This window comes from Mercenaria mercenaria, chromosome 17 (genome assembly GCF_021730395.1).
Source record: "Mercenaria mercenaria strain notata chromosome 17, MADL_Memer_1, whole genome shotgun sequence".
NCBI lineage: Eukaryota > Metazoa > Mollusca > Bivalvia > Venerida > Veneridae > Mercenaria > Mercenaria mercenaria.
Window position 1 is genome coordinate 8,403,157 of NC_069377.1, and position 27,934 is coordinate 8,431,090.

General features: G+C 35.0%; 4 protein-coding genes across 4 annotated transcripts; 1 reads left to right on the forward strand and 3 right to left on the reverse strand.

The window, feature by feature from the left end:
- Positions 1–2,308: 2,308 nt before the first annotated feature.
- On the reverse strand, positions 2,309–4,333 carry LOC123535970 (uncharacterized). Its single transcript, XM_045318741.2, has one exon. It carries the CDS (start codon positions 4,331–4,333, stop codon positions 2,309–2,311), a length of 2,025 nt encoding a protein of 674 aa, XP_045174676.2.
- Positions 4,334–5,530: 1,197 nt separating this feature from the next.
- On the forward strand, positions 5,531–7,668 carry LOC123535969 (mucin-5AC-like). Its single transcript, XM_053528941.1, has 2 exons — positions 5,531–6,750; positions 6,793–7,668. The coding sequence occupies exons 1-2, from the start codon at positions 5,598–5,600 to the stop codon at positions 7,659–7,661; spliced, it is 2,022 nt and encodes a 673-aa protein (XP_053384916.1). The 5' UTR covers positions 5,531–5,597; the 3' UTR covers positions 7,662–7,668.
- Positions 7,669–12,230: 4,562 nt separating this feature from the next.
- LOC128545905 (E3 ubiquitin-protein ligase TRIM71-like) lies at positions 12,231–14,261 on the reverse strand. The gene has a single exon (XM_053528721.1). It carries the CDS (start codon positions 14,259–14,261, stop codon positions 12,231–12,233), a length of 2,031 nt encoding a protein of 676 aa, XP_053384696.1.
- Positions 14,262–23,205: 8,944 nt separating this feature from the next.
- On the reverse strand, positions 23,206–27,189 carry LOC123536873 (uncharacterized). The gene is made up of 2 exons (XM_045320362.2): positions 27,005–27,189; positions 23,206–25,609 (listed from the first exon to the last, which is right to left on the reverse strand). The coding sequence occupies exon 2, from the start codon at positions 25,457–25,459 to the stop codon at positions 23,426–23,428; it is 2,034 nt and encodes a 677-aa protein (XP_045176297.2). The 5' UTR covers positions 25,460–25,609; positions 27,005–27,189; the 3' UTR covers positions 23,206–23,425.
- Positions 27,190–27,934: the final 745 nt, after the last annotated feature.

Below are 27,934 nucleotides of genomic sequence, written 5' to 3' on the forward strand. Positions count from 1 at the left end.
TTCATGAAGATCAGTTGAAAAATACAGCTTCTGTCGCATACACAAGCTAAATGTTGACAGACAGACAGGCGACAGACGACGGACGCCGGACACCGAGCGATCACAGCTAAAAATCCATGATTTTATTTGGTAGTCTAAGAGCTGAAAAATGAGATGGTGAAAAGTGAAAATCTGAAAAAAAGTGCATTAACCTGGGAACTTGGAATTTTCAACTTCCACATTTTTTGGCGGTTGATTATTTTTAGGTCAGGGTGGGGTCGGGCCAAGGCCAACCGTTTTGTAGATCTACTTGGGGACCAACCAAAGTCCGTCGGAAAATCCCGACCGGGTTCACTTTCTAAGTCGAAAAAAAGACTTCAACTTTGACACGTTTGAGCTTTGACTGTTTCTTTGGATACTACTAAGTATTTTGATACCGGGGTGATCATTTAAATGTTCAGAATTACCTAAGCTTTATTTTTGAATGGAACGGCTGCAGGCGGACTTGTTTTCTTAGTATAAAATTTTAGGTAGCGACCGGTTTTTATCCAGTTACATCGTTATTATGCGTGGTACCTCCTCTCCCCTAACCTGTTTCTTATTTATTATGTTGAGAAGTAGTCGAAATATGTAGCAAAAGAAAAGACTAATAGGAATTTTTATTTCAAATAAAATTCTCTCAAGCTTGCCACTGCAACTTGGTAATCAAATAGAATTAATGTTGTAGGTAACCTACTTTAAGTTACAGGTATGAATACGGGTCAAACAGTATTCCTGTCTCATAACATTAGCAGTCGACTCTATACCTTTTTAGTCGGGGCTTTTATGTAGATATAGATGATCAACCCGGATACTGTTCAAGCACTAAATTGTTTTGCTACTATTTTGCTTTGCTGCTTGGATTCAGTGTTGTTATATTTTCTGGTCCATGGGGATTTTGGAATTGATTTCCGCTTAAGTCGGTGCTATTCACCTCTTATGAAAAGTCTGCTATAATTTTGCTTGGTTGCATTCTATGCTTGTAGAGGATCTTTTTACAGATTTTATTATGTATTAGGTGCTTGTTCAGGAAGAATGAAAATTGAATAGGTATATAGAGCAGTTTCTGAAATTTTTCTGCAGTTAGATTTTTTCAACATTTTAATGTCAATTGTCTGTCGTCATGATTGCCCTAGACACTCACTTGAGTTTTACTGCTCAAACAGGTAAGAGATAACTAGCCTACAGATTCAGTGTAGACATTTGCCATAGAGCCATACTGGAAACCCTGCAGTCTTGTTTATTTTTAAAACCAAATGGCTCAAACAGTCTTGATAGAAGGACAGCCAATGTGCTGTGTTTTCTCCTTTTCGCGGTGGATTTGCAGCACGACAATTTATATTTCAAACGCCTAATTTCAAGCTGTCGCGAGTCTAGTAGGGTGTATACCATTTTCAATTAACATGATAAGGTTAAAGGTATACAATATGGAAGGGGATATCCGCCACTTTACACATTATAGTAGTTGACATTTCAATATGCCAATTCATTTCTAATGTTGCTTTTTAGAAGTGCATTAACCCTATTTATATGTAAATTGTACTATTTTAATTATAACACTATTTTTAATTTTGTAACCAGTGAGAATTAAAATGATTTTTATAATTCAGTCATAAGAATTCATAAGCAGATATTTTAAATATTATTAAGTATTCAATTTGCTAACTATGCCAACAATATGAAAACCGTTGAGTCAAAATTGATTTAAAGGACTTTATATGCAATTATTCTAATTATTATTAAGAATTTATTTTGCTAACTTTGTCATTTTAAGTATGCTTTAAATGGCATTGATGAACTTCTTTTTCCTATTTTCAATTTTATTTTGATTTGGTCATATGAATGACATTTTAGTCATTTCAATTGTATGTTGTCAAGCTAAATTCGTTTCTTTGCGCTAAAATGGGCCCTTTTAAGTAAAGGGGAATAACTGGTAAAAACTAAAAGATAATAAACGCTCCCCGTACCGGTGTCGACAATATTTATTAGTACATAAATAAATGGGAAGTTCGGTCACATTAAATTGCAAAAATATATAATGTAAGTCAAATATACGTATGTACACATCTATATATTTTCTTTCCTTTTATTTCTTTCTTATACATGCTAATGAATGTCAGCAGTGGTATGCAATATAAACTATGCAAATGAAACTAATCCGACTTTTTATGGTACGTGTGTAAAATGTTACACAAAAGAGGATCGCCAGAGAATGTCATATTTTATGTATTTACTAAAACCGCTTACTATACCGTCAAAATACGTTTGGTACTACACTTCCAGTCAGCTCCTAACCAAAGTGATAAACATGAATATAATCATCTCTCAAACACGCGACAACCAAGTAGCCTTTCTTGCTGTGTACAGATATCGAAAGAGGCTTTTTGATATTGTTGAGGATTATTCTGTTTTCTCTGTAATTGTCTGATGAAATCTGATGAATATTGTTAGATTCTAAACCACACACATAGATGTTTCCTTCTTCATCTGTGGCTAAATCAGAAATGTCTTTCAAAAAACTCCCTTTGCGATTTTTATAGAACCAAGATTCTTGAATATAATTAGTATCAGACTGTTGGGTGGGACAACCGACAGTCATATCTATATCAAAGCAGTGAAACTTCGAAAGATCTGACACGAATACTTCACTTGTTCCCCGACACAACATACGTTTGGCACCGTCTTTTAACGTCAATGTAACCCCAGCTTTTTCCAAATATAATGTTTCCAGAATACGACCATTTTCCGCGTCTCTAATCTGAATGATAGAACGTTCAATACGTGTACCTGTTTCGTCATAAAAAAGAATCGCAATTTTCTTGTCATTTCCAAACCTTTCCAGAGCATCTATTACGAACTTTGTTGGAAATTTCCCTGTGAAAGAAACATGTGATTTGCCGATACAATATTTGTTGACTTCCTTTCCGTCTATCAGAGATACTGCAACTGTCATGTCGTAAACATGACACATGTCTAAAGGTTTTTCCTTAAACCCAAATGTAAAAGCAGGAGAAAAATCTTCCTTAAGGACTTTTAACTTCATATTATCGTGATCAATAAGAACTAGCCGGTCATCGGGTAATATAACTATGGCATAGACTGCGCATGGAAAACTGTCGTCTTGGCACCTACCAGTATAAGAAATGAATTGATTTCCGACGCTTCGTTTCATAAAGCTAGGTGGGTGTGATTTCTGCTTTGTGTTTGACGTACTCTGAACTCCTTGCTCTGTAGAAATGCTCGTTTGTTCCAACGTTTGTGGAATTTCATCAAAGTGTTTTGTTATATTGCCCTGCAGAGAAGTATTGTCTGCTGTTGATTTTGTCACTTCATTTGACACTTTCTCACTTTCAAGTATCTGATCGCTTGAAAGACGATGCTCGTCATTAGAGTCTGATAGCTTTACTTGGTCAGTATATATGACAGACACTTGTCCTAATTTTATTAGTGGTTTCAAATCCACACTACAGTCAAATTTAAGAAATGCTCGTTCTTTTTTGTATCTAGTCCCAATGCTCTCTTTGAGTGACTTTAATTTTCTCGAGATCAAATCTGGTATAACATTTACTTCCCTAGCATTTCCACATTTTAGAGTGACGTCAAGTAACCGTTGATATTCCTGCTCTTCTTTTTCAGCTTCATTATACATTTGTAGATTTCCTTCAATTTCAGTCAATTCTTTCGTCACAAGCTCATCCGTTTCTAGTTCAAGCTGCTTTTTTCTTTGAGACAGTTCTTCATAAATGCTGTCAAAAAGTGTTTGTTGTTCCTTTTGTATCGCTGGAAGTTGTGAATGAAGACTTTTTTTATTATCTTCAGATGCGCTTTTGGAAGTGGCTGTGTATTCTTGAAGTTGCGATAGTGATTCTTTCAAAACGTTACACCTGTCTTCATTTCCAGGGGAGGTTATCAGAGAGATTTCATTCACCTCGTTACATTTCCGATGACATTCTGCTAAACACGTTACACAAATATACTTATCATGATCTTCACATTTGTATGTAACATCCGTTTCGGGATGATCGGAACATGCCATCATGCGTTTCAAAAGTTTAATTGCATTTAAGTCCTTTGGGATTTCTCCACCTTCCAGCAACTTGTGAGTCCTTAAAATTTTGTTCCTTTTGTGGTCGCGGGCACAATTAATACATAAACGTTCAGAACAATCCATGCAAAAGGCTGTTGCCTCTACTTCAGCATTTTCAAAAAAACACGGTTCACATCGAAAGTTTTCATTTTCAGTCTCTTCGTTGCTATGAATTCCCCCGACTGCACCTTCGTCATCTGTTACATTAGTTACACCTTCTTTATCCATAGTTTTATTATGGAGACCACTTATCTTGCAAAATACTTGTTCATCATAACGTATGATTCTAATATTTATTATGTAGTATTTACTTTTCCATTTTCTACGTTTATGTTCAGCATGATATACGGTCCTGGTACACCCGTTATTATCCCATGTGTTTTGCAAATCTCACCTGAATTGACAATTTATAAAATTATAAATTTTATATACAATGTAGAGATAAATTTAACTTTATCATTTACATGTATTTCCTTTATCTTTAACAAGTTTAATCTAAATATCAAGTACATGATATCAGTTGCCTACGTGCACATAAAGGTCACTGGCTGGGGACAAATGAATAAGTTCAATACTTTTTTAATCGTTAAAAAACAAGTCAATATTAGCAAGGAAACACATAATAGCTCACCACAGGACGATAAAAATATGTACAGTATGAAAACCACTTCTTTCATTAAATTGCGTAAAATACAAATAGCTAAACTGAATTTTTTGAATAGATAAGTGATATATGATATTCAGTGGCACGTTATCAAAAGAAAAGAGTTCAAACCGATTGCCGACAAATTCCCTAAATATATAGCTATAACACAACAATACTTTACTAGTTTTTAGAGTTGACGATGAAAAGAAATGTATGATAGACCTATAACAAAAAAAAACATTTTTGGAGGGAAGCAATATTTTAAAATTACTGTACTATAATTAGAGACAAAAATCAAACCTTATAGCTATATTTATTGGATCAATATCAAACAAATGGCAGTTCTCTCTGTTCCATGAGCAAGTTCAACTGGTGAAGCATATAAAATTAGTCCAAGTTGCGTCGTAAAATTTAAAATCAATTTCAAGTCTGGGCTGCTTGACAACGGACAATATCATTGGCGGAAGTTATAAGTGGAGAGGTAACATGCAGGGAAAAATGGAATAGCTAATTTGCCCACAGAGCCACAGTGTCGACCATTTCTGTTAAAGGTGGTTGATCACAATTTGATCTAGTAATGGATGTGCTTGAAAGTTTAACAAATGATAATTTATACTCCTTTGTGTTAGAATCTCACTGTAGGTTTTTTTACCTAGTTGCCCGATCAAGAAAAAGTTATTTTAGCATATGTATGAATTTAGTAAACATATTTTGCCTAAGAAATCATATGAATATAGGAACTATTGTATTATATCTGTCACTTATTTACGTTTACACGAAAATCATCAGAAAAGAATATATCCATTGCCTGCAGCATCAACGGAAATACCTTCAGAGCAACTAATAATGAAGGAAACAACATCGCTGCACTCAACAACATCGGAAATATATACACTGCCAACAGCAGAAACGAGAATATCTTCATTGCCAGCAACAGAAACGGAAACAACTTCACTATTGGACACTACAACAGATTTTGATGACATATCAAATGACAGTATAACTGATTCTGAATCTACAGACGAGGACTTATACAAATATACTGTAGCTCCAATTACAGAAACGTTTGACAATGAAGAATTACTATGGCCAGATTGGATTTATACAGTCATAGAAACTACGACATCGTTTATATCATCAGCGTTTTCCGAAGCAGGAGGTATAACGTCTGTCACTCAAAGTACACCTGACGATAAATACGGAAATACAACAGCAGTTGAGAATTCTTCCACTTCGGAAAGTATGACATTAACAACAGTTAAGGTTCTTTCCACACCTGGAAGCATAACATCAACAACAGTTAATGTTTCTTCTCCCGCATCGGAAAGTACGGTTTTAACAACAGATAAGGTTCCTTCAAAACTGGGAAGTACAACATCGCCGACAGTAAATGTTTCTTCCACATCGGAAAGTAAATCATTTACAACAGTTAAGGCTCGTTCAAAGCCCGGAATTATGACATCAACAAAAGTAAAAATCCATTCCACAGCTGAAAGTACGACATCAACAACAGATAAAGTCCCTTTGACACTGGAAAGTACGACATCAACAACAATAAAAGTTCCTTCCGTACCGGAAATTTCGGCATTAACACCATTAAAGAGCTCTCCCACATCAGCAAGTACAGCATTAACAACAAAAAAAGTTCCTTCAAAACCGGTAAGTACGAAATTAGCAACAGTAAAAATCCATTCAACAACAAGAAGTACGGCCTCAGCACCAGTTAAGGTCCGTTCCACAACGGGAAGTACCACATCAACAACACTTGATATTTCTTCCACACAAGGAAGTACGACAGCATTTGAAGTTTCTTCCACACCGGAAAGTACGGTATCAGCAACAGTTAGTATCCCTTCCACGTCTGGAAGTACACCATCAAAAACAGCTACTATCTCTTCCACAGAGAGTAATACAGCACAAACAACTGTAGATATTACTTCTACAGCGCCAACAACAGATGTTATCCATTCAATCGCGGGTAGTACAGCGTCAACAGCAGGTAATTTCTCTTCAACAGCGAGTAGTTCAGCACCACCAGCAGTAACTATTCCTTCCACAGCGGACAGTACAGCATCAACAACAGTTAATATCCCTTCTAAAGAAGGTAGTACAGCATCAACGATAGTTACGGTCCCTTATACTCTAGAAAGTACGACATCAACAGCAGTTAAGGTTCCAACCACAACAGAAAGTAAGAAAACGACGCTTAAGTCAGATACAAAAGAACCATACATTAGGTATGCAACTATCTTAACACATGTAGAAGGCGACAAAAAGTCAGAAAGCCTTATTCAAGAACAGACAATAACAGAAACTCCTGTCATTTCTCCTGCTTCTAATACAACCCGTAAATTGTCCAAAATAAGACATAAATTTGATCTTACTTCTAACAATACGTATCCAAATCCGAAGAAAGAAACTTACGAATATGTAAGAAATACAAAAATCGCTAAAGGGAAAGCAAAACTGACTTTTAAGAAAATAAGAGTCACAGTAATAAGGACATATCAAGAAGGAAAACGCATCGTTTTACAGACGTACCAAAAGGTCAAAAACATCGCAACAACGGTTGTCGTGACAACATATCGGCGGTCAAGAGAACTACTTAGACAAGCGCTGCAAAGAGTTGAAGCATTATGGAAGTATTGTAAAACTGGAATTGACCATTATATAGTAAAACCGCTTCTAAATGCCAGAGTTATTGTGAAAAGTAAATTTGAACAGACATATACGCGATTAAGTGAAATATTCAACAGAGGTAAAACGATATTGAGAATGACAACAGATAATGTGCGGGAGGAGGCGTCTACCTATTTTGATAGTTTAGCTAAATACTATACGGATGTATATAGACAATATTCAACTGAAGTTAGAGACATTTTTGAGTCTTTAAAAATTCCTGACAGCTAACAGTGTTTCAAAACATTCAAAGTAATATAAGAAACTTAATGCCTTCACAGTCAAGTGTATCAGAAGATGATGAGGTATCAGTCAGGCTTTGACTGATAGCGACATTTACTATAAGAAATATCTTTATATTACATACAACCTCTTAAATAGAGTATATTATATGAAATTCTTTACATATTGATTTTCTCAAACAAGTTGAATGAAATAATAAAATTCGATGCTCTGCCGAGACATGTGATAATAAGAATATTACATTTGTGTCTTTCTACATTGAATTCATTAAACTCGTTTAATAAAATTCTATATTATTCTCGACAGAGCCTCGCATTTTATTATTATACATTAACGCATTTACAATAGATTCTCTTTTTTTTCTGAAAATTTTTCAAGTTATATTGCGTTCTTACCGAGATGTCAATAAATTCTGAGAACACCAATGTAAATGCTATAAAAACAAAATACTATTTTATACTGTTGCACTGATCTTCATTCTTTAAAGATGCCTTTTTTTTCACTAAGATATCTTTAGATATTTATTTAACTTTACTCTCTATATATAAATAAATTGTGTGTGTAGAGCTACATTTATAATTAAATGTTAATTGTCACATTTATACTGTGTTTATCTATACATTGTAAAAAGTATGTTAAACCTAATGCAAAATACTAGTAATGCACATAAACTTGTCATGTTTCCATAATATAGATCTATGTGTAATAATTGCTCATATTTACAAATATAAAATTTGGGTCTAGTACATCCTTCATTTATTTTCCGTTTCTTTATTTTGTTTATACAAAATGGTATACACAAACCACAGATCTGTAGCACGAGAGAATTAAGCAAAAAGTGCTCAGTGTGAACTTTTGTCACTACCAAAATGTCCTTCGTAGGTCATGTATTGGTACAAATGGGATTTCCAAACTTCAAAGGAATATTAGCAGTTCAGATTTAGAACTCCGGTTTTCATTAAACGGAAAAGAAAAACTTTGAAAACATTCTTGTCAGAAACTACTAACTCGATTTTAATATAAATCATCACTTGGCGATCCTCTATCAAGGTATATTCTCACGTTAAAAAACATGGGCGACAAAGGCATGATGACTTTATCATATATTTATGCGTTGGAAACTTAAACGGTATCTTCTTGTCAGAAACTGCTTCTCCGATTTTGAAATAATTTCAGACAAACGTTTCTTGAGTGACCATTTACCACATTTATACTGATTATTCTGACTTGTGAATAAAGACGGCCACCACATCATAAAATAGAAAAAGTGACCTCCTAAACTGGTCGTTCGATTTTGATATAATTTCATAGAAATGCTCTTTTAATGCCACTCTTAATTCATTTTAATTTGTCCGAATCATGGCCACCATGTTGCTTATTTAACTAAAAATCTTCAAACGTCATATTTTTCCTCGCTATTTGTCCAATTTTGAAATAATTTCACAAAAAATACCTTTCTGGTGTCCACTGTCCATCTTGATTTGTAAAAGTAAACCAGACTGCAGGGTTCCCAACATGGCTCTATGGAAAATTTCTACATTGAATATGTAGGCCAGTCTTCAAAGTAGTTTCTGGATGATTCTTTCCTGTTTGAGCTGTGAAACTCCGGTGAGTGGTCTAGGGATATCATAACAACAAAATCTTAAATTTATGTATATTCTTTTTTACCTTTGAAAAAGCACCTATAACGTTTGAACAGTATTTATGTTAGATGAATACGATGTACATTTTGTATCTTCTTTATTTAGTGTAGTATCTTCTCATGATCCTGTTATATCTTGTTAATTACTGTGTTATCATGTTGACTTGCAATGCTATCATGTCTAAAGTATGTGCTATCATGTCCAGTGAACATACTATCTACTCGGAGTGACTTACTATTTTGTTTGACGACCATCCTATTTTCTGAAAGAAGCATTCTATCATGTCCAGTGTAAGTATTATCTTGTCTGGAGTGGCGTACTATTTTGTTTAACGACCTTTCTATGCTATCATGCCCAGTGTATATATTATCTACTACAACCATCCTATCTTCTTAAAGTAACATGCTATCATGTCCAGTAAACATACTATCTTTTCAGAGTGACGTACTATTTTGTTAAACAACTATCCTATTTTCTCAAAGTGACATGCTGCCATGTCCAGTGAACATAATTTCTTGTCAGAGTGACGTTTTTTGTTGTTTTGTTTTTTTTTTTTTTGTTCAACAAGTATCCTATCTTCTCAAAGTAACATGCTATCATGTCCAGTGAACATACTATCTTGTCAGAGTGACGTACTGTTTTGTTAAAAAAAAAACATCCTATGTTCTCAAAGTATCATGCTATCATGTCCAGTGAACATACTATCTTGTCATGGTCATTTGACAAAAAAGTACGTTACTCTGAAAAGACAGTATACACAATGGACATGATAGCATGTTACTTTGATAAAATAGGATGGTCGTTTGACAAAATAGTACGTCACACAGACAAGATAGTATACACACTGGACATAATAGCGTGTTACTTCGAAAAAACAGGATGGTCGTTAAACAAAACAGTACGTCACTCTGACATGATAGTATACACACTAATCAAGATGTTGCTTTGAGAAAATAGGATGGTCGTTTAACAAAATAGTATGCCACTCTGACAAGATAGTATACACACTGGACATGATAGCATGTTACTTCGAGAAAATAGGATGGTCGTTAAAAAAATAATACGTCACTCAGACAAGAAAGTATGTTAAGTGGACATGACAACATGTTGCTTTGAGAAAATAGGATGGTCGTTTAACAAAATAATACGTCCCTCTGACAAAATAGTACATACGTTAGACATGATAGCATTGCAACTGAACATAATAACAAAGTAATCAACAGGACATTACAAGATCTTTAGAAGATACTATCCGCGACAACCTATTTTCGGACACAACCCGTATTCGGCCGGCCCCGGTAATGTTTTAGTTTTCCTGGAAAACACGCCCCTTCCGGTTTCCCACACGCATGCTTTGTTTACAAACACCATACAAATGTCACGCTGGTAGTTTTGAAGAAAAATAGAAATTAAAAGGGTAAGCAAATGATAAAAACTTACATACTGTTACATTTTTAATTTTTTCACTATTCGCAAAATATCACGTCCAAAATATGTGTTTTTTAGAAATAAATCCAATGTTTTCATGTTGAAAGCTCTGTCGTCCGACAGATGAGGTTATTTTACAGGCTCCGCCCCCATTATCAAATTTTGCAAAAGTATACTTCACACAAAAAGTTACCACTTATAGACCTGTGTACCTTACGAGGTTTTCATAATCAGTTGGTTAATGGAATTTTAAATAGTAGTTGTAAAGTTTTTTTTCTCTGTTTCTTTTCAGAATTATGTGCCCACTAGGGGATCATACAGACCTTATGATGATAATATGTAAGGGATGGGTACACTTATCATATTGTATGTAACAGTGAGGGTAATCGGAATAGGAGACACGTTCCTGTGCCCCATTTGTGCTGATCCCATCAACTAACTCCATAAACTAACACTGAAAATACTTTATAAATATGTTTTGGGTAGTTTTCTTGATACTAACAGTTAAAATGAATGTTCGAAATTTGTTTAAACTGTTTCTGACTTTTTGTGACGTAAACTTTGGAGCGCAGTATATTTTGAAGCAGGTGTCCGAAAACGGGTTGTACAACTTCCGGTTAATGGAAAAGTAGGTCAGCCATGTTGGAAAGGATATTTAAAACATGCTGCGGGATGAGGTTTGTTTACTTGCGTATTTTTTAGGATAAATGATTGTTGAACAAAACTCCAGCATTTATAATTGTTCTACATTTTCCACGTAGCGATATACCGTTAGGTGTCCGAAAACGGGTTGTACCGGGGTACTTTAAATAAAAAGAGGATACCTCATATTCATCTAACATAAGACAGCTCCGGCGTTCCATAAGTATTCAGGTTAATCATATTTCGATATCATGTAAAGTGATCTGACTTTTAAAGGTATATAGTTGACTGTTAATGTTATAAGGTAGGGATATGGTTTTACCCGTATCATACAATGCAATTTGTAACTTAAAAGCATGTAGGAACATATAAGCAGTTATACACTAAAATAAAACAGAAGGTGCTACCTATCATAAATCTATTTGATGACCAAATTACAAATCGCACACTTTGGTAAGACAATAAAATAAAATAATCATACTTTTTGTCTTGTCAAGTGCTCAACCAGTTGATATGACCCATAATGTCGTTTGAACTGGGTAAACCAGATCGATATCTAGAACTGATTAGCATATAAGCAAAAAATGGGAAATCCTGTCACTTTAAAAGTGCAAGAATATAGTATAATGTAAGTCTAATAAATGTACAAATTTATATATATTCTTTCCTTTTATTTTTATCTATGGTAATGAATATCAACAATGATATTATGCAATATAAGATATGAAAATGAAACTAATGCGAGTAATACAAAGAGTCGCCAGAGAATGTCATCTTTATCTCTTTACTAAACGTGCTTACTATACTGTCAAAAGAGGTTTTGTAACAAACTTCTATCATCTTCCTAACCAAAGTGATAAACATGTATATAATCATCATCAAAACAGCCGACAATCAAGTAGCCTTTCTTGCTGTGTACAGAAATCGAATTTGGCTCTTTGATATTGTTGAGGATTATTCTGTTTTCTCTGTAATTGTCTGATGAAATTTGATGAATATTGTTAGATTCTAAACCACACACATAGATGTTTCCTTCTTCGTCTGTGGCTAAATCAGAAACGTCTTTCAAAAAATGTCCTTTACAGCTTTTATAGAACCAAGATTCCTGAATGTAATTACTGTCAGATTGCTTGGTGCAAAAACCGACATTTTTATCTATATCGAAACAGTGAAGCTTCCAATGTTCTGACACGAATATTTCATTTGTTCCGCGATACAACATTCGTTTGGCCCCTTCTAACTTCAACGTAACCCCAGTTGATTTTTCCAAATATAATGTTTCCAAAATACGACCATGTTCCGCATCTCTAATCTGAAAAAAATGACATCTATTATGTTCTTTGTCGTCACAAAAAAGAATCGCTATTTTCTTGTCATTTCCAAACTTTTCCAGAGCGTCTATTCCGTATTTTGTTGGAAATTTCCCAGCGTTGAAAACATTTGAGTGGCCGATAAAATATTTATCGACTGCCCTTCCATCTATGAGAACTACTGCAACTGTGTTGTCGTAAGCGTGACACATGGCAAAAGGTTTATTCTGAAAACCAAAAGTAAATGCAAGAGAAAAATCTTCCTTAAAAACTTTTAATTTCGTATTTGTATGATCAAGAATAACTAGACGATCATCGGGTAATATAACTATGGCACAGATACGGCAATAAAATGGGTCGTCTTGACATTTAACACTGTAAGAAATAAACTGGTGACCGACGCTACGTTTCATAAAGCTAGGAGGGTGTGATTTCTGCTGTGTGTTTGGCGTACTCTGAACTTCTCGCTCCGCAGAAAGTCTTGTTTGTTTCAACGTTTGTGGTATTTCATCTAAGTGTTTTGTTATACTGCTTTGGGACGAACTATTGTCTGTTGTTAATTTTGTCACTTTATTTGACACTTTTTCAGGTTCAAGTAATTCATCGCTTGAAAGACGATGCTCGTCATTAGAGTCCAAATGTTTTACTTGGTCAGTATACATGACAGACACTTGTCCTAGTTTTATTAGTGGTTTCAAATCCACACTGCAATTAAATGTAAGAAATGCTTGTTCTTTTTTGTATCTATTCTCAATGGCCTCTTTGAGTAACTTTACTTTTCTTGATATTAGATCAGGTATAACATTTACTTCCCTAGCATTCCCACATTTTATAGTGACATCTAGTAATCTTTGATATTCTTCCTCTTCTGTTTCAGCTTCATTATACTTTTGTAGATTTCCTTCAATTTCAGTCAATTCTTTCGTCGCAAGCTCACCTGTTTCAAGTTCCAGCTGCTTTTTTCTTTTAGACAGTTCTTCATAAATACTGTCAAAAAGTGTTTGTTGTTCCTTTTGTATTACAGAAAGTTGTGCACGAAGACTTTCTTTATTATCTTCAGATGCACTTTTGGAAGTGGCTGTGTATTCTTGAAGTTGCGATAGTGATTCTTTCACAATCCTACACCTGTCTTCATTTCCAGGGGAGATTATCAGAGAGATTTCATTCACCTCGTTACATTTCCGATGACATTCTGCTAAACACGTTACACAAATATACTTATCATGATCTTCACATTTGTATGTAACATCCGTTCCGGGATGACCGGAACATGCCATCATGCGTTTCAAAATTTTAATTGTTTTTAAATCCTTCGGGATTTCTTCACCTTCCAGCAACTTGTGATTCCTTGAAATCTTGTTCTTTCTGTGATCGCGGGCACAATTTATGCAAAGATGTTCAAAACAATCCATGCAAAATGTTGTTGCCTCTACTTCAGCGTTTTCAAAAAGACATGGTTCACATTGAAAGTTTTCATTCCCAGTCTCTTCGTAGGACTCGTTGCTATGAATTACCCCGACTGCACCTTCATCAACTGTTACATTAGTTACAATTTCGTTATCCATTGTTTTATTACGGCAGCCATTTATATATTGCAAATAAGTTGTCCACCATAATGTTTTTATGTGTAGTCCAGGATTTCATTATTTATAACATGTAGTGTTCAGCATGATGTATGGTCCAGGTACAACCGTCATTATCGAATGTGTCTTGCAAATGTCACCTGAACTGAGTTTATAAAATTATACACTTTATATACAATGTAGAGATAAACTTAACTTTATCATTTACATGTATTTCGTTTATCTTTAACCAGCTTAATCTAAATATCAAGTACATGCTATCAGTTGCCTACGTGCATATAGAGGCCACTGGCTGGGGACAAATGAATAAGTTCAATACTTTTATTTAATCGTTGAAAAACAAGTCAATATTAGCAAGGAAGAAACATAATAGCTCACCATAAGACGATAAAAATATGTACAGTACAAAATCCACTTCTTTCATTCCATTGCATAAAATGTAAATAGCTGTATTGAGGTTTTTTTAGAAAAGATTAAGTGACATACGATATTCAATGACACGTTATCAAAAGAAAATAGTTCAAACCGATTGCCAAAAAATTCACTAAATAAATTGCTAGATTCTATAACACAAAAATACTTTACCAGTTTTTAGAGTTGACGGGGAAAAGAAATCTGCGACAGAAAGGGTTAAAACAAAAAACAACGTCTTTAAATCAAGACCAAGTTCAACTGGTAGAGCATATAAAACTAGTCCAAGTTGCATCGTAAAATTTAAAATCAATTTAAAGTATGGGCAGATCTAGTCCAAATAATTGTACTCAAGAGTTGAATATCGTTATTTTTTGACGAGTCGATAAAGTGAAAATCGTAATATAAAATCGGTCTTCCCTAGGTCTCATTATTTTGACTAAAGTCTGGGCTGCTTGACAACGCATAGTTGACAATGTCAATACCGGAAGTTCAAAATGGGGAGGTAACATACAGGGGCAAATGGGATAGCTACTAATTCGCCCACATATCCAAACTGAGTTTCGAACATTTCTCACTGTCATGTTAGAATCTCACTGTCGTTTCTATCCCTGGTTGTCCAACCAAGATATAATTATTTTAGCATATGAATAAATCTAATAAACATATTTTGCATAAAAAATCATATGAATATAAAAACTATTCAGCCAAAAGTCATAAGAAATGCAAGTTTGTAGATTTCTAAAATTAATATAACCTCCCTTTACGAATCTTGGTTGCGAAACCATGATAGGTTGGAAACAAAATTATGAATTCAGAAAACTGCACACTGTTTTTAAAAATGTCTTTTGGTTCAAATTGTTGAAATATTCCAATTTCTATCAAATGCAAAATTAAAATTAGAAATTATATTGAAACCAAAATGGAACTCAATTTGTAGCATCATAATAATGTCCTACATCAAGTATGTTTAATCGAGGGCACTTTGCTCCTTTGTAGGGGCTGCTAGAGATAAAAATAGAATAATTAACCTTTAAGAAATTTCTTCACACCAACGGATGTATCGAAGTTGGTATGGAGCATCATTATGTACTCTACCAAAGTTGCTCAAATGGAGGAGGGGGGCGGATTTGGCCCTTTTTAGGGACCACTATGGCTAAAAATAGAAATACCTCTTAATGTGAATAATGTCTAGTATAATTGTAAGGTCTCCTGCTACCATGTAGGGATCACCAGAGCAAGAACAATACCTTTAAGTGACATGTTATCCTGAAACTCTGGGTGAATCTTCAATAAACTTGGCCTGTAGCGTCATTTTAAAGTCATCTCCCAAACTTGTTCAAATCGGGACACTTTTAGGAACTCTAGAACTAAACATTAAAAGAATCCGTCACGCATCGATTGATGGATCTTTATCAGATTTGATCTCTGGTGCCATTGTAAGGTTCATCACACCCAGATTCATTCAAATGGTTCTGCTTGGTTTCTCTTAGGGGTCACCGGAGCTAAAAATAGAAAAATAATAATTTCTTATCAAATGATTACGCATTTTATCGGCCGTCACGGAAAAATATTTTTTTTATTTTTTTAAACTTAAAATAACTTTTATCATCTTAACGAACGTCTAAAAAGGAATTTTCACCAAACTTCAGAAGCAATGTTTGATAATCAAGGTCCTCTTCAGGTTAGAGACTTAGGCCCATTTGGGCATCTTGTTAAAAGACGTTGGTCAGGCTCTTTTTATATATAATTTTTACCATAACTAGCTTTTCAAAGTTATTGTTTTGATGTAGTACGTGTCAGTGCTAGAAATAAGACATTGCTCCAGGTCAGTGCAGTCGGAAAGCTGGTTTAACTTACAATGACTTTTTTTAAATTTAGAAATAAAAGATAGCAGAACATGCTTTATAAATTATAATATATGAAGAAGTTATACGCCTGAGAATAATTATAAATATAACAAGGATGTAGCTTTAAGGAATTATTACATGCGGCATATAACCGGTTCTGAGCGTTCATGGTCCGAATTTTTATGTCTCTTACATAAACAAGCACATGAAATAGGGAGGCACTATTTCATGGCACAATATGGCTTTAGTTCCATGACGTCAACGAGTATTCTGGTCTTAATAGTGTTAAAGGCACTGGCCTTACGACAACAAAACGTTTAGGTATCAGAAAATTAATGCTACATTTCTTGATAAAGTTTTAATACTTCTGAAAGACTATGTTTTTATGAAAACATGTGCATGAGAATTAATTGTTTTTACTAATTTTTACAGTTTGAAATGCTTTACTCGATGTTTTACTTATAATCCTCCGCGATGTATTGATAAAGACAGCGGGAAAGTTTTAATTGCCGATTCGATGCCCGACTCTAGCATTTCTTTTCTCTCTTGATTTGGCATTTTAAGATATTCTAGAAACAAAAATAAACCTCATATTCTAATGTTCATAATACGTCCAAAGTTAAATTTTAAAGAAACATCTGAAGGTCAGTGCCTTTTAAATGCTGGAGGTCCCACGCAACAACTGTGTTCCTTCGCGTTATTCTGTGCGCTAATAATCGATTCATTGTATTATAGATCTATCATTTTGATTCTGAAATGCTATTTTTCATGTAAAAAGCAGCCCTTCTTCTCAGCGTCTGTATGGCGCTAAGTAATGTCGACGTGTTGTCAATAATGTCACTGTTTAACGAAAATGTGCACTTTTTTCATACTGGAAATAAGTAGGGATATCTTCATGTATGTCCTCCGAGTCTATCCATATGGCATTAATTTATATATTTCATATCAATGATCACTTAAAGACTGGCAGCTTTCCAGAGGCAATATTCAATGTTTTGGTCAATGTTAAAGGCACATAACTCCTGTAACAGGGCATAGCAAATGTATGTCCTGACAGTATTTGCATATGGACGTCATAGTCATACTTTTCTGCTGGTATTTATCAGATGCACACTGTTACAGACTGACAGTATTATAGGTCTCCGACATATTTTGTTTAAAACTGCTGTTACATTTTTCTCCCCAATGTCCAAAAGACTAGAACTGATGCTAACATATTTCACATGCGTATCTGTCTGGTAAAATGGTTATTTCAGGAACAAGGATACATCATCAATAAAGACTGTAATTTCATAAAGAAGGGTAAAGCCAGATATTTCAATCTGCACCTTCAACTAGTGATAAATCCCTTTTCTTGCATATCGTATTTTTCAATTAGACCACGATAATCCGTAAGTAGCCAATCGCAAAGCAGACTTGTACCCATCTATATTTCGTATACAAGAGTAGCGTTGTATATATATCGGGGGAAACTGGGGAAAAAAACGCGTGAATTTCGTGTCAATTTACAATCTAACAATACAGGCTAACGCCGGAGTTAAATGACCTTGCAATATTCTCACCAGTTATAAATGGGATAAAAATATGATTGACTTGGAGCACAGGAACCTGAAATTCTATCAATAATCAAACCAACACAAGTCTGAATAAAAAAGACCCCCTCTCTCTATATACATGTATATAAAAATGTTCTATCAATAATCAAGCGAACACAAGTCTGAATAAAAAAAGACCCCCTTATATAAAAAAACTACAGTTTTTATATAGAGAGAGAGGGGCATTTTTTATTCAGACTTGTGTTGGCTTGATTATTGATAGAATTTCAGGTTCCTGTGCTTGGAGATAAATTCAGTTGACAACGTCCAAATATTAATATCTTAAAAATGACCCCATGTTATTGGCTACCAATAAAAGGGTTCACATGACTAAAATACAAGATTGGAATAACTATACATATAAAAATCAAATTAAATTACAAGAAACTCCATCCCATGACTATTTGTAATGTAGAACAAACTGGGTAAATACGTAATTCACACATTTCACTGAAACGTTTCCAACAGTTGTAACTTTTAGGTTAACTTGTTATAAAATAGACATGTCAGCACGATCCTTACATTTGCAAACAACTGGATCCAGTTGTTCGAAACTTGAACAGGCTATTGAGCTAACCGTCGATTAACTTGGGTCTTGGGCACAAGTTTATGGGTAAATTGGTCTCAGGAGTCTGGTTGTCCCTAGATATAACTGTTTTATCGGCAGGCCCGGGGATGGCCGAGTTTGTAGACACACTACTTGGAACAGCTAGGTGATCTCTCGCCATCGGAACAGTAGAGTTAGTACCCCTGTTTTGAATACAGCAGTCCTTTGCGGCATCTTTGAGATCAGACACTGCTGCGTTTAATGAAGACATAGACATTTTCATCTGATGGATATCGCTGGTGTTTTTGAATATTTCTCCTTTGCAAAATGCCAATTTTTCCGACACAAATGTTTCTAGCTTTGAGATAGAAGAATTAACTTCATTGATATTTGACAAAAGAGTTTGTTTTAAGTTACTGATATTTTCCTTTGTGTCAGAGACAGCAGATCTAACCGCTTTAATTTCCGACACTCTTCCATTCTCTGTAGCAGCTTGTCGCTGTTTCATTAAAAGTATATCTGCTTGTAGACTGGTAATAGTTTGTTTAAACTGCGTCATTTCCACGCTACATAAACACTTATCTGATTCAGAACATGAGGATTTTATCGTAGATTTTGAAACAGAGCTAAGCCTGGTTATCTTCTTGGAGTTGCTAATTAAATCTTTGATGCTGAGCGGATCTTCACCCTGAATAACTGCTAAAAGTGCGTGGACGTCATATGCCAATTTTACAGCTACGGTAGAACCACCACGGGTATTGACACGACGCTTGAGTTCGCATGCGAATCCGAAGGGAAAGCTATCTAGTGATCGAACATTCTCAAACAGTAATGTATGCACCTGTTCAATTTTGGTTTCATCATTGCTGTAGTTTAGCAAAAGCTGTTTCACGAACAATTCACAAGAAAGATCTTCCGTAAGATCTAACAAATGTTGATATTCTAAAACACCTGCAACTTGTCCTTCACAAGGAGGCGTATCTGGAGAGTCTACACTAAAAGTATTATCTGCATTGTCTAAGCATTTATTGTTTGTCATCATTGGAGACACGCGGAAGCTGGCAGCTGAGTTATCATCCAGACATTGATTTACGTTTATCGAAGAAAAGGGCATTTTCCTTTCCGTATTATCTTCAAGTTGAACAGGTTCAAGTTCGACTAAATCGCCATTATATGATACAATATCGCCATCAGCCATATTTGTTGATATCGTATCTACAGTACAATGGAAAGTCAACACCTTTTTGAGTGAACACTTGTTTATGTTTCGACAAAGAAACAAAGGAAAATATTACTTTTGCCAATATTTACAAAGTTCAATATGTAACTTCGTTCAAAGTATCATTTATAGGAAGTTCATATACTCAGCTACAAGTCCATATAAAATCCATTTTCACCACTAGAGTTAATCCAGCTTAAATCATACTTTTTAACGGAACCGTGTTAGGGCCTGTCTATATTTGATATTCTTCAATGATATTCACGGCACTTAAAATTGCTGTTGTGACAGTTACAAAACAATTTAGTATGGTGGCTGATTTCTGCCATTTCGTGTTGGCGTGTTGGTGGGGCGAAAACACGACGTTTAGAGGGCGCCGACACGACATATTTATTTGTCGAGTTTTCGTGTTGGCGGGTATGAATATATCGTGTTGGCGCCCGATATTTATCGTGTTTTCGCCCTGCCGACAGGAAAACTCAAAAACACGACAAATACATTATATGTCGAGTTTTCGTATTTTCGCCCCGCCGACATGAAAACATGACATATATCTTATTTATCGAGTTTTCGTTTTGGTGTCTTCCGTTAGACATGCGCACAACAATTACTGAACTGAACACAACATAACTGCATGTAAAAAATGCCAAAACATCTAGAGAATACAAGTTTAAGAATAAAAATTAACTTATATTCTATGTATATTTCGCAGAATACCAATTTTGTTAAATAAAACTTACCGAAAGACGAACGTCGAATATCAAACTAATTACTTCTGCCTTTTACTCCTCACCTACATTTTATGCATTTTCTCATAATGTATCAAGGCAATTTCTTACTAGAATATTAAGAACATTTTTTGAAAATGACCAAATCTGATAAGTCTGTGTTTTTGACAGTTTTTAGCTCGACTATTCAAAGAATAGTGAGCTATTGGACTCACCCATGCGTCGGCGTCCGCGTCGGCGTCCGCGTCCCGATTTGGTTAAGGTTTTGTATGTAAGCTGGTATCTCAGAAACCACTTGTGGGAATGGATTGAAACTTCACACACTTATTCACAGTGATAAACTGACCTACACTGCACAGGTTCCATAACTCTATTTTGCTTTTTTACAAAATTATGCCCCTTTTTCGACTTAGAAATTCTTGGTTAAGGTTTTGTATGTAAGCTGGTATCTCAGTAACCACTTGTGGGAATGGATTGAAACTTCACACACTTATTCACTGTGATAAACTGACCTACATTGCACAGGTTCCATAACTCTATTTTTCCTTTTTACAAAATTATGCCCCTTTTTCGACTTAGAAATTCTTGGTTAAGGTTTTGTATGTAAGCTGGTATCTCAGTAACCACTTGTGGGAATGGATTGAAACTTCACACACTTATTCACTGTGATAAACTGACCTACATTGCACAGGTTCCATAACTCTATTTTTCCTTTTTACAAAATTATGCCCCTTTTTCGACTTTGAAATTCTTGGTTAAGGTTTTGTATGTAAGCTGGTATCTCAGTACCCACAAATGGGAATGGATTGAAACTTCACACACTTGTTCACTGTCATAATTTGACATACAATGTGCAGGTCCCATAACTCTACTTTGCATTTTTTCAAAATTATGCCCCTTTTTCTGACTTAGCAGTTTTTGGTTAAGTTTTTGTATGTAAGCTGGTATCTCAGTATCCACTAATGGGAATGGATTGAAACTTTTCACACTTGTTAACTGTCATGAGCTGATAAGCACTGTGAAGGTTCCTTAACTCTTTTTCCCATTTTTACAAAATTATGCCCCTTTTTCGACTTTTATATTCATTCAATTGACAAGGCTGTTGAATAGTCGAGCGTTGCTGTCCTCCGACAGCTCTTGTTTTTATTCTGATAACTCTGCTCAGTATTACAGCGAAAATATTGCGAGTACGAACATGAGTGGCGGGTTAATTGTTAGCTAATATATACACATATGGAGGATATCACCATTGTTATAAAATTGCAGGATAAATATTCGATATACCTGATATTAATCCCATGACAATACAGAATTATAATCTATTTATTGTATGTGTACCCAGCGAAGAAGCATTAGAACTATGACAAGGTTGTGCTCTGCCATACGTTTAATGTTTTATACAGGCTCGGATCCAGGGCCGGACCCCTTCCCCTAAATCGGCCGGCTCAGAAGTGACCTGTACTCGTCCAAGTTGCACCCTGGAACAACTGATACATATTAGACCTTCCTGTTGCACCCAACTATTTTGACAAAGGAATATTTTCTCACTATTTAGACCCAAAAATGCACCAGAGGCCACCATTTCATACCTATATTTCAAAAATGACCAGCGAGAGAGACTCTGTCACTCCACTGTAAGAAGCGGTTAACCCCTCCAGAACCTCAAAATTTGGATTCAAAAATGCAGCAGAAGCCACCATTTTATACATACTAGTATATTTCAAATATTTCCAGGCGGACACGCCCTGACCCATACTTAACCCTACTCGCCTCGCCGATGCCGCCTTCATTCTTAACTGGTGCCACTCCCCCACCCCCTCTCTCTCACACACACACACGTACACAGCCTACCCAGATGAAATGAAATATTTCTGGAACCGGGTCTGTTATACATACACTTCGTATTCTTAAATCGATAACTGACATCTGACATTTTATAAGCTCAAGTCTCTTAATGCAGCTTTGGTGAATATAAATGAATTCCGCTGAACTGACGGTTCGTTCGAACAGAAAGAAAAATGCTAAAACTCTTTGTCACTGGCTTCAGAACAACTTATTTGTCTTTGTTTTTTTACGTTTTATAAGAGATGTCTGAAAAGTATTTTGTCGTGTTTCGTATTGGCGGGGCGAAAACATGACAAATAAAGTGGGCCAACACGAAATGTTTATACCCGCCAGCACGAAAGCTCGAAATACAAACTTGTTGTGTTTTCGCATAAAATGTTTCGTGTTTTCGCCCCGCCAACACACTAACACGAAATGGCAGAAATCAGTCACCACAATTTAGTGTTTTAACAGTCGGACAGACAGTCAGGGGAGGTAACTAGAGACACAGATTGGGACTAGAACGAAATGTGCTACCTGTAAAAATAAATCTTTTTGATGTCTAAACTTTGGTATTCATCCTATTTGTCTTATAATGAATATGAAACAGGTCGAGGAAGCGGACGTCTGACTCATAAGGTCGTTGGAACTGGGTGAACTCGGACGCTATCTAATTAGCTATCTAAAATGCACATAATAAAACGGGAAGTCCAATATCTTTAAAATTGCAAGAAAATATAATGTAAGACAAATATATGTACAAATTTCTTTCATTTTTATCTAAAGGAATGAATGTCAAAAAAAGGTATGCAGTACAAAACATGAAAATAAAACTAATGCCGGAAATTATGGTAAGTTGTTCAAATGTTACACGCAAGAGCCAAGAGTCGCCAGAATGTCATCTTTTATTTATTTACTACAACTGCCTATTATACTGTCAAAAAAGTTTTGCAACAAATTTCTATTCACTTCCTAACCAAAGTGATAAACATGGACATAACTGTCATTCAAACACGCGACAACCAAATAGCCTTTCTTGCTGTTTACAGAAATCGAAAGAGGTTCTTTAATATTGGTGATGATTATTCTGTTTACCCTATAATTTTCAGCTGAAATCTGATGAATATTGCTAGATTTGCTACCACATACATATATGTTCCCTTCTTCATCTACAGCTAAGTCAGTAATATCTTTCAAAACACTTCCTTTACGACTTTTATAGAACCACGATTCCTGAACATAATTAGTAACAGACTGCTGGGCGGGACAACCGACACATTTATCTATATCAAAACAGTGAAACTTCCAAGGGTCTGACACGAATATTTTATTTGTTCCCCGAAACAACATCCGTTTGGCCCCGTCTAACTTCAGTGTTACCCCAGCTTTTTCCAAATATAATGTTTCAAGAATACGACCATTTTCCGCGTCTCTAATCTGAATGATAGAACGTTCATCATGTCTTGTTTCGTCAGAAAAAAGAATCGCAATTTTCTTGTCATTTCCAAACTTTTCCAAAGCATCTACTGCGAACTTTGTTGGAAATTTCCCTGTGAAAGAAACATACGATTTGCCGATACAATATTTCTTGACTTCCTTTCCGTCTAGCAGAGATACTGCAATTGTCATGTTGTAAACATGACACATGTCTAAAGGTTTATCCTGAAAACCAAAAATAAAAGCAAGAGAAAAGTCCTTCTCAAGAACTTTCAACTTCATATTATCGTGATCAATAAGAACTAGCCGGTCATCGGGTAATATAACTATGGCACAGATAACACAAGGAAAAGTGTCGTATTGGCACCTAACAGTGTAAGAAACGAAATGACTGCCGACGCTTCTTTTCATAAAGCTAGGTGGGTGTGATTTCTGCTGTGTTTTTGGCGTACTCTGGACTTCTTGCTCTATAGCAAGGCTTGTTTGTTCTAACTGTTGTGGTACTTCATCAATGTGTTTTGTCACACTACTCTGGATGGAAGTATTGCCTGTTTTTAATTTTGTCACGGCATTTGACACTTTCTCTGTTTCAAGTATTTCATCGCTTGAAAGACGATGCTCGCCCCTAGGGTCTGGTTGCTTAACTTGGTTATTATATATGACAGACACTTGTCCTACATCTGTTAGTGCTTTTAGATCCATACTGCAATCAAACCTAAGCAATGTTCGTTCTTTTCTATTTGTAGTTTCGAGTTTCTCTCTGAGAAGCTTTATTTTTCTTGATATCAGATCAGGTATAACGTTTACTTCCCTAGCATTCCCACATTTTAAAGTGACATCAAGTAACCTTTGAAATTCTTCCTCTTCTGTTTCTGCTTCACTATAATTTTGAAGATCTCCTTCCAAATCATTCAATTCTTTCGTCACAAGTTCATCCGTTTCTAATGCAAGCTGCTTTTTCCTTTTAGACAGTTGTTCATAAATAGCGTCAAAAAGTGTTTTTTGCTCTTTTTGTATCGCAGAAAGTTGTGCACGGAGACTTTCTTTATTATTTTCAGATGCACTTTTGGAGGTAGATATGTATTCTTTAAGTTGCGATAGTGATTCTTTCACAATGTTACACCTGTCTTCATTTCCAGGGGAGGTTATCAGGGGGATTTCATTCACCTCGTTACATTTCCGATGACATTCTGCTAAACACGTTACACAAATATATTTATTATGATCTTCACATTTGTATGTAAGGTCTGTTCCGGGGTGATCGGAGCATGCCATTATGCTTTTCAAAATTTTAATTGTTTTCAAATCCTTAGGGATTTCTTCCCCTTTCAGCAACTTGTGAGTCCTTAAAATCTTGTTCTTTCTGTGGTCGCTGGCACAGTTAATACATAAACGTTCAAAACAATCCATGCAAAAAGCTGTTGCCTCTACTTCAGCGTTTTCAAAAAGACACGGTTCACATTGAAAGTTTTCATTTCCAGTCTCTTCGTTGGACTTGTTGCTATGAATTCCCCCCACTGCACCTTCGTCAGCTGTTACATTAGTGAGTAATACACTATCTTTATCCATAGTTTTATCATTAAGCCATACTTGTTCAGCATAAAGTATGATTCTATCGTTTATCGTGTAGTATTTACTTTTCCATTTTTTGAGGTTATGTTCAGCATGATATACGGTCCTGGTACACCCGACATTATCCAACGTGTTTGTATATGTCGCCTGAAATGACAAATAATAAAATCATAAACTTGATATAGAGATAAACTTGCATGTATTCACCAGCTTAATCTCAATGTCAAGTACATGATATCAGTTTTCCTACGTGCACATAGAGGCCGCTGGAAGGGGACAAATGATTAAGTACAATATTTGTGTTTTAATCGTTGAAAAACAAATTAAAATTAGCAAGGAAAAAAACATAACAGCTCACCATGAGACGATCACAATATGTACAGTACAAAAACCACTTCTTTCATTTACAATTTACATTGCGTAAAGTGCAGGTAGAACCCTATACTGAGCTTTTTTAACAGATTAATAAAAGTGACATCACGTTATCAAAAGAAAATAGGTCAAACCGATGGCCAAATTCCCTAAATATATTGCTATAACACAAAATACTTCGCTAATTTTTAGAGTTGACGTGAAAAAGAAATATGTTACAGAGTTATTACAATAAACAATATTTGTTTTTGGAGAAAAGCAATATGTAATAGTTATAGTATGTGTGAGGGTGTGTTACCAGGATATATCAGAGCTAGGGGTACATCGAGGGTATTTTTCTCTGCACATATCGTCGAGGCCGGTAGGCCGAGAGTGATATGTGCAGAGAAAAATACCGAGATGTACCCCTAGCTCTGATATATCCTGGTAACACACGAGCACTACATATTATAACTGTTTTATCGCATAGTTTATCATTAAAATTTATATATTATTTTCATTTAAATTTGTTTATTATTATTTTTACCATTTGATTCCCTTTCTGCGCCTCGCTGACTGAAACACTAAAACTTCTGTTTTAGAAAATGTGTTCCCCAGATAAAAGTACCCAACAAATTTCTGCATTGGTTTTAAATCTTTGCATTTCATTGGCCAGACATATTGTAAAACTTGTTGTTTTGTTTGTAAAAAAAAATCAAAGAAAAAGAAACATTTGAGAAATCTCAGAATTTCATATATTTCATGTATTTCTGAATTTGGCAATAACTATCAAGTTTTTGAAATATTCTAGTTTATTTATTCTTTTACTTTATAAATGTAAACTTTGTTTGTGACAATTCTTTCTCTGTGAACTGTAAATTGGAGCTAAAATCATCTTTTCTTTGAAAGGAAAAAATTATACTCCCTTGATAGGACCTCAATAGAGTAAAAGTGTTCCGATATATATCGGAACAGTTTTACTGTGCTGATATATATCGGAACACTTTTTTTCTTATGAAACTCCATAGAGATTTCCGTGTTGATATATATCGCAACAGTTTTGTAAGATATCAGCACAGTTTTGTAGTAATAATGTGTGTTACTTTGTATAACATGCTGCAAAGATCAAAGGAAAATTGCCGCACTATGCGATAATTTAAAATTACTGTACTGTAGAGACAAAAATCATACCTTATAATTTACTATTGGGTTAATATCAAACCAACGGAAGTTCTCTCTGGTTTAACATTTTAATCCGTGACCATGTTCAACTGGTAAAGCATATAAAATTAGTCCAAGTTGCATTAAAATTAATGTAAAGTCTTGGCTGTTTGATAAATTCGATAACGGATCATTGACAATGTCAATGCCGGAAGTTAAAAATGGGGAGGTAACATACAGGGATAAATGGGATAGCTACTAATTCGCCCACATACCCGCAGTTTCGAACATTTCTCTTAAAGACGGTTAATCATATTTTGATCTAGTAGTGGATGTGGTTGAATATTTTACAAATAATCATATACACTTACTTTTGTTCACTGACATGTTAGAATCTCACTGTCGGTTTTTTCCTAGTTGCCCAACCAAGAGATAATTATTTTAGCATATGAATAAATTTAATAAAAATATTTTGCCTAAGAAATCATATGAATATAAGAGCTATTGTATTATATCTGTCAATTATTTACATTTAGCCGAAATTCATAAGAAATGGAAGTTTAAAATTAATACAACCTTGGTTGCGCAACCAGGATAGGTTGGAAATAAATGAATTCAGAAACTGCACACTGTTTTTAAACTTGAAATATCCCTATATCTATCAAATGCAAAATTAAAGTCAGAAATTATACTGAAACAAAAAAAAAATGGATGGATCTTCATCAAAATCGATTTGTTGTCCTGAACCAACTATGTTTAGTCGGGGGTACTTGGCTCCTTTTAGGGGCTGCTGGAGATAAAGACAGAATTACCTTCTTCAGTATGGAGCATCATTATGTCCTCTACCAAAGTTGTTCAAATGGGGGCACCTGGCCCCTTTTAGGGACTACTATAGCTAAAAATAGAAATACCTTTAAACGACTTCTTTTCATAGCATCTCTGTAAGGTATAGTATAATTA